Source organism: Panthera leo, chromosome E3 (genome assembly GCF_018350215.1).
Source record: "Panthera leo isolate Ple1 chromosome E3, P.leo_Ple1_pat1.1, whole genome shotgun sequence".
In the NCBI taxonomy this organism is placed as follows: Eukaryota; Metazoa; Chordata; class Mammalia; order Carnivora; family Felidae; genus Panthera; species Panthera leo.
Window position 1 is genome coordinate 2026350 of NC_056694.1, and position 7734 is coordinate 2034083.

General features: G+C 58.1%; 1 protein-coding gene across 12 annotated transcripts in view; it reads right to left on the reverse strand.

Annotated features, from left to right (window-relative positions):
- IQCE (IQ motif containing E) overlaps positions 1-7734 on the reverse strand; it is a 42619-nt gene that overhangs the window by 34569 nt on the left and 316 nt on the right. For 7 of the 12 annotated variants that reach the window (XR_006198021.1, XM_042923046.1, XM_042923044.1 and 4 more), the window contains exons 2-3: positions 2255-2302; positions 882-927 (exon numbers count right to left, since the gene is read on the reverse strand). The exons of 1 other annotated variant lie outside the window; for it this stretch is intronic. Coding sequence is in view for 7 of the 11 variants with exons in the window: in XM_042923046.1 (XP_042778980.1) it covers positions 882-927; positions 2255-2302 (94 nt within the window). In the remaining 4 variants the exon portion in view is untranslated. Of the gene's footprint in view, positions 1-881; positions 928-2254; positions 2303-7467; positions 7668-7734 lie in introns of those variants that run through there. 4 more of the 12 variants (XM_042923047.1, XM_042923050.1, XM_042923042.1 and 1 more) reach the window with 4 other exon arrangements.

Here is a 7734-nt window from a genome sequence, read left to right on the forward strand (position 1 = left end):
CGCAGAGGATGGGGAACACAGAACCTGCCCACAGATGCCGCAGGGCAAGCCCACCGGGAAACCACTACACCCGCTCAGCACGGCATCCACAGCAGCTCTGACTCAATCCCGAGGGGATGAGGCCTTCTGGCCGAGGCAGCGTTTGGAAGACACAAGCGGGTTCAGAGGGCGGGGAAAGAACCCAAGAGGCCAGAGCACTGCATCTGCAGGAGGCTCCTGGGACAGCGGCCCCTGGGAGCTTCAGCCCCCTGCTGGGCCTCCTCCCACGGGGGCCATGGGGGAAGGCAGGGACCCCAAGAGTGCCGGCTCCCAAGACCCCACCACAAGGGCCACGGGGGAAGGCGGGGACCCCGAGAGTGCCGGCTCCCGAGACCCCACCACAAGGGCCACAGGGAAGGCGGGGACCCCGAGAGTGCCGGCTCCCGAGACCCCACCACAAGGGCCACAGGGAAGGCGGGGACCCCGAGAGTGCCGGCTCCCGAGACCCCACCACAAGGGCCACAGGGAAGGCGGGGACCCCGAGAGTGCCGGCTCCCGAGACCCCAACACAAGGGCCATGGGGGAAGGCGGGGACCCCAGAGTGCCAGCTCCCGAGACCCCACCACAAGGGCCACAGGGAAGGTGAAGGCCCCAGAGTGCCGGCTCCCGAGACCCCACCACAAGGGCCACAGGGAAGGCGGGGACCCCAAGAATGCCGGCTCCCAAGACCCCAACACAAAATGGAGCCAAGTGGTGGGAGTGTCACTTCTTGATAACCCCAGGTGTTTGAAGAAGACATTCTTGATCTTTCTCCCAAGACATCAGGGAAGGACAGCTTCTAAAACCCTTTCTCTGGGTTAAAGTGCAGAAATTGGAGGGATGAAGGGCCTGGTCATACTTACTCAGTGATGTGGGTGGAGGTTTGTGGAAACTTTTCCTCTCTGCTTTCTGAAAGAAAAGAAACGATGTAAAGCACGTTGAGCCTGATGGCCCCAAAAGTGAAGCACAGGCATGTTCAGGACGGGTCAGAGCAGGTGCAAGGGCAGCGAGAGAAGAGGTTAACAGCAGAGACATGAGTGAAGGCTGAGCCCAGGAAGAAACACACAGCACAGCGAGGTGACCCCGGAAAACGTGATCCGTGCGGTGTTCTGGCTGCACTGGGTTCCCGGGAGCTCTCGGGACACTACCTAGAAGCACACTGAAGATGCCACGCGAACAACTATCTTCGGCCCCCCTGACTGTCCTCAGGCCAGCGCCTGCAGCACCAAGGTGTGACCGTCCACCAGGATGGACTCGGCAGGAATACGGCAAGTACAAACCCCACTGGGGAGGGACGGTCCCGCACGGGAGGGGCCCTGTCGGAACACCGTCTCCCAGGGCAACCCTGATGCCAAGTGCAGAACTGGGCCCTGCCGCGTGCCCAGGAAAAGGACAAACCTCATCGGCTTCCTCTTGGACAGAGAATCCCTCCTCCCTCCCTTCCAGCAGAAACCACGAGCCCTGCCATCTGAATTTTCCCTGGACATGAGCTGGATCCCTACTCCTCCGGGGAGCATCTCGGGTCCACGGCCTCAGTGGTGTTGAGGGAACACCCCCTAATCTGCAGAGGTCCCTCACTGCAGACAATGGGCGCGTGATGTTCCCCTTCGAGTGCACAGAGCCGAGGTGGAACGGAGACCTACTGGTGCCACGTGCCCTCAGAGCCATGCGCTGAGGCTCGTCTGTGACTCTGCCTGCTGGACACGTGCCTTGTGCTCTTTTTTTGTGACCGCGAAGCCGGCAGGCTGCATGTTCTACCCAGCACGGCTCCCCAGACAAACCCAGACCGGCCAGGCTGGGGGCTGCTCTGCCTTGGGACCCCTGCTGGCCACTCTCCCTTCAGGCCACTCCTGGCATCCAGGGGACCCTGGGGCCATCGTGCCAGGACATCACACACCGCCAGAGCCGCGGCTGCCAAAGCGAATCCCTTCTCCAGCCTAGAGCCCTCTCCCCCCTTCATGTTACACCAAAACCAGAAGCAGGATAAGAGCTTAGAATGTGCCTCAAATATACTCTACTCACAACTAACACCCGGATACAAGTTTTAAAATTATAATCACGGTTACCTATACCAACCAAGGGCTCAAAACTCCTCAAGTGCAGAGTAGCCCCTAGAGTGTGTTTTCCGGCTCTAAACGTCACGTTTGCGGGGAAAGAGCCGGGGGCGTGTTTGGGTAACGTGTAGGGGCCAGATAACCAGCAGTGGGACAAGCGGCTGTGCCCCGATCGCACTCACCGTCTCAAAGTCAGAGTCAAAGGTAATTGCGGACAGACTGTCATCTCCCTGGAAGAAGAGATGGAAACAGTGAAATTTTAGGGAACCTGCCTGGCCCCCCCACGGTCACAAGTACAAAGTGAAAACAGCCCATCCACGGCTGCTGAGACAGTGACTCAAGAAACCCACTCCGAGTTAGCTCAGAACATGCAAAGTGGGCAGCGGCCAGCCCGCTCGGTTGCAGCCCAAAGAACGGTGGCGGACGTGACACAAAGCTCCACCCGCTCGGGCTGCTCCACGTCTGTCCATCTAGCGGCACCACATCCAAGGATCCGCTATGTACTGTCGATAAAGAAACGGTTTTGGGGAAAAGGAACGTGTCTCACATCGTTTAAATGCTCTCTTATTCATCTTCACATCAAGGCACAAGGGACCTGGGACTGGATCCTGACAAGAACAAGTCAAAGTCATTTAAAAACACAACGCGCATTAATACATGCCTTATTTGGCCGTAGAAACCTTCCTGCCCGGCCGTGGAGGGTAGAAGAAAACCTGTACCACCTAATTTCAGTACGAGGATGTCATTTCCCAAGAGAAGACTGTTTCTGTGCTAACTCACTTACTCAGTTTTAAATCCTAAAAAAAGGGAAAGGAGGAACACACATAAACCCGTAAATCCCCTCTGATCGCCGTGCTGTTGATTCGCGGTGCGGTTGCCAGGAGTTAGGAACTGACACCCGTCCTGGGAGCCGAGAAGGCTGTGTCTGCTGGTGAGCGTGTCTCAGCAAGCCGTGTGGGTGCGGCTGAACCCACACGGTGTCGTCGTGGGACTTTGCTGCCTTCTGAAAAGCACAAGTACGGACTAAGCCATATGGCCATAGTATCAGTACCTTAAGGAACAATTCTTCCAGCAGATGTTCCACTGGAAACATATGGCCGTGCCAGAAGGGTGCGGGGTGGGTAAGGTGTCGCTGTCGGGACGGGGCAGCCCTCCAGCCCAGCGATCTTAAACACAGGGTCCGGACTAAAGGTGTGGCGTGACCTGATGTGGGACGGGGGGAAGGTCGTGTGCCCCAAATAAACAGAATCTTTCATCGGCCACTGACGGATTTTCTGCGGCATTTCACAAGTGATGTTTTAAGGCACAACTAGCACGTGACGATCACAGAGCGTCTTCCTTGAGCACAGCGTGTGAAAATGACGCCCAACGTTTAGGAAGGGAAGGCAGCAGGTTCAACGTGCAGATCCCGTGCCAGATCTGGGGAGACACGGTGGCGACCGCGCCCTGGCATCGCAAAGGACATGCCTGCCGACGGCGGGTGTGGACCCGCTGGAAACTGCACAGAGGAGGAGCGACGACTTTCTCTGTGGACGCCGGTCATCATTACTTGTTTAATGGCCTGAAGGCTCAACAGGGAAACGAGGCTACCGTGTGGCGGACAAAACCAAGGGATCTGTCTCCCACAGGTGCGCTCACCCACCACGCCTTCCCCCCGGCGGATCCTCCCCGCCTTCCCTCCCTCTGCCCGCCAGTCAGGCTGCAGCAGACAGACCAGGGGCTGCGTTAAAGACAATGAACGCGTTGATGTCTCTGAGCAGAGTCTGAGCTGCCGCACCCGTTCCCTGGGCGTCGGGAGCCGGGGCGGCCACGGGGCAGGCGGGCGGAGAGCCCGACGGGGCCCAGAGCAGCATCGTGCCTCCCCGCCGGCTGTGTGACGTTGGCCACACCACTGACCCTGTGCATCCCAGCTTCCTCAACAAGGGAGAACACGTTCCTCTAGCGTTCAAAAAGCACTAGAAGTATATGTGTACTAAGCAGACACTGGGAAAAAAGAGCGGGTCTCGAAGGAGACGGGGGAGCCTGCGGGGATTCAGTACACGGTGTCGGCGAAAAAGGAATACAACACGTTCCCTAGGAGTGGTCTTCCAGAATGATGGGGTGAGGAGCTCGGACGACTGTCTCCTCAACAGACAGCCGTTTAATACAGAAAGCCATCAAACAAACAATCATTTGGGTTTCTGGAAACTGGCCTAAGGGCAGAGAGCAACGGAGGAGATTCACTCAAGAAAATCTACTAAATCTGGGAGAGAACAGTCCGGGGCATCCCTTGCCCCCCCACCCCCAGCCCTGTCCCACGGGAACTCCTCCAGGGAGATAGGCTCTAGGTGGGTGCAGGCAAGACGGTGGTGAGCGGTGGGGGAGATTCCCTGCGCCCAGAAGGAGGGTGTAAGCCCTACCCCAGGAGCAGCCGACTAGGAATTCTAGGTCCCCAGCTTGCTCGCGGGGCAGAGGTTCCGCTCAGGGAGGGTCAGGCCCCCACCTGCCCGCACCACAACAGGACTGTCACTCGAGGAGGCCGTCCCTGCTGTTGGCCCCGGGCGGTAGCACGGGGGCCTGGCTGTATTTGTAGTGCATGGTGGAGGATCCCAATGGCTCCCCGATTCCAATGCCAAGTTGAAGACAACGGGGACGTGGTGGGGAGCCATGACAGGGGCCTCCTAGCTCTGTGACGGCAGCAGCAGGAAGCCCGTCTGAAGAACAACCAGAAGCTTAACAGAGCCCAGAAGAGCCTCCCTGGGGTCACAGTCGACCTCGAGGGTCAGGGAGGCTGCCTCCAAGTGCTAGACCGCGCGCACGTGGCCGTGGGCTTGAGGAGGGCTTGGAAACACTCCCCACACACCTAGACCAACCCTGGCTGAGGGGCCTTAGCACAACCTCGAAGCAAACACTGGCTGCACAAGAAACCACCCCGCCACAAGAGCCGCTCCCAGGAGCCAGGCCTACAGGTACAATATCTGGAGGTCCGGAGGGCACGTGCGCGTCTAAGGCTGCCCGTGCAGGGGAGACGGAGAGGGGCAACCCAAGCTACTAGTCCCTGGCTGCGGGTGGGCAAAACCGTAAAGTCGCGCACTGTGACAGCAGCCTCCAAGCCACACGCACACAGATGCACACATGCACGCACGCACACGCACACACAGGCACACGCAGTGTGACAGGCCAAGGGGCTTAGCCACAGCCGTTGATCAAAAAATGGCTTCTGTTGACCCAAGGGTGACCCCTAGGTAGTGAAGTTAAGAGAGATGCAAACAAGACAAAACCTGCAGGGAACCAGAGGCTGCACAGCGCAGGCAGAAGGACCTCAGAGTCCAGCTAAGTCACTCACCAAACACGGACCACCAAGCAAACACCAAGCCCATGGGGAGGAGGGGTGGCGACCCAGGGTCGCTGTCACATTCCATCTAAATGTCTAGCTTCCGACAGGAAACCATGAGATACCCAGAGAAACAGGAAAGTGTGAGCGTTAGAAGGGGGAAAGAGCAGAAATAGAAACTTCTGAAGGAGCCCGGATGAGGGACTTAGCAAAGACTTCAGAGCAGCCATTATAAATATGTTCAAGCCGTGGTGCTGTGAGGCTGCAGGATGATCTGGGAGGCAGGAGAGCACAGGAGATTGTGAGCAAAAGGTCGGGGGCAGGGCTGGGGGGAGAGGAGACCTGAGGTCTGGGCCAGGGGGCTAATAAAGCACGCGACATAGAACCTGACACATAGTAAATGTCTAATAAATGCTCTTCTTGTCTCGTTCTAGAAACTGTGAGCCTTTTTACGAATATTGGCCCTTAAATCACCAGTGGCCCCACTCAGCCTCTACGTCACCCCCGTGGCTCTGTACTGCGGTCAGCGGAGCCGCTTACGGCCGCCGCACAGTGAGGCCCCTGGCACACAGTAAGCGCTCTGCGAAAGTTCACGAGCAAGCCTAGAGGCAGCTCTATTCCAAGGGACTTGAGAGAATGGACAGCCTGGACAGTGCCTGCTCTCAAGAGGTTCTTGTCTAACTGAGCACAGATGCAAGCTAGCAGAAAAGCCGCACGTTAGCCTGGACCAAGGGCGTCTCCTAGACGTGGAGAGAGCTTTGCAACAGTTTCTCCTTGAGACCAAGGCAACGTGGCTTAACTTGTTCTGTGTCCTCAGAGCCTCACACGTAAGGGGCTTAGCAAATGTTTATGTGCGTAAGGATGTTTATAGTAGCACTGTTTCTAATAGCTGAACAGCGAAAACAAAAGAGTAAAGAGCAGGGAAATGGGTGAATACAATAAGGGCATCCACAGGTTAGACTTTTTCATATCATGCTCGTGAAAACGTGCGGCTGTGGGAAAACGCTAACAACAAATTAAACAGTAAAGGTTACAAAACGAGTCAAATACGCTCTCAACTTTTTTCAAAGGTGCGTGGAAAAAGATGCATTGCAAAAAGATTGGAAGGAAATCCGCCAGATACTGACCAGGTCTTGTGCAGGTAAACGGACTTTCTAAGTTTTCTCTAACGGTCATGAGTTTTACAATCACGACATAAAACGTCACTTTCTAAAGATGAAGGAGCCTTAGCGGTAACTGAGTCGCCTGTAGGTGGGCGGGCCTCCCAGATGAGGCAAGACTCGCTGCCTTGAGGGACAAGTTCAGTCGCTCCCAGGAGCCAGCAGCACTGAGCCTGGGCCCTCGCTGTCCAGCCCGGCTGAGTGCTGCGCTCTCAGTGAGAAGGAAGCAAAGTGAGCAAATTTCCCTCTGTCTGGAGCCCTCCCAAGGCTTCTCACCCCGCCTGCAGTAAAATCCACGCTCCCTGCATGGCCTGCACGGCTCCCGTGGCCAGGCGGGTGCCCACCTTCCATGCACACCCCTTTCCCCCAGGAGGTCCCAGCAAGCTTTCGTGCAGGTGCTGCGCCACACCCCACTCTCCCCTCTCAGGACCTTAGTCCATGCTGGTACATGCTTAGTACATGCTGCTGCCCCACTGCTCTCAGGTCTTTACCAGCCTGTCTCCTTCTCGTCCTCATCCACGGCGTCCTCAGAGCGGCTGCTCCGGGCACCCCGTCTAAAGCAGCCCTCTGCAACACCTCCATCACATGGGGCCTGTTTTATTTTCTGCACAGCTCACTCTCTGAAGTGATCTTGACGCTCTGTTTCCTGCCTTCTTCTCCCCCAACGGGAATGCCACTTACCCACGTGGATGCCTCCCCTCCAGCGGGTAGTGGGCGCACCCAAAACACTTGGAAAAGGCACGAGCGGACAGCACGTTTGCCCTCACCCAAAGGAGTAAACCTGGGGACGCCTCCCCCGGGGAAGCCTTCTCCCATCAGCGCCGGGCAGGGCACTGTTGTCCGGGCCGGGGGGGTTTTCCCCCTGCACACCCAGGCCGGCCGCTGCCCCCCGCCCCGGAGGCACGGGTGGGCCAGCACTTACACAGTAAGCTCCGTCGCCCCGCGGACCGCGGTAGCAGGCTCGGCACGGGCCGGGGCCTCGAAGGAGGGCGCGGCGTCCGGGAGGGCTTCCTGGAAGCGGCGGCCTGTGCACGGGCTGGCGGGGTCTAGGGGCGGCTGGAGGCTGGGTGAGGGGCGGCGACGCCCGGCCGGCTGCACGCGGGCGGGGGCCCAAGGGTCGGTCTTATGCGGTAACAATAATGGCAGCTGTCACCCGGCGGCCTCCGGCCGTGTGCCCCTTCCTCCGGAC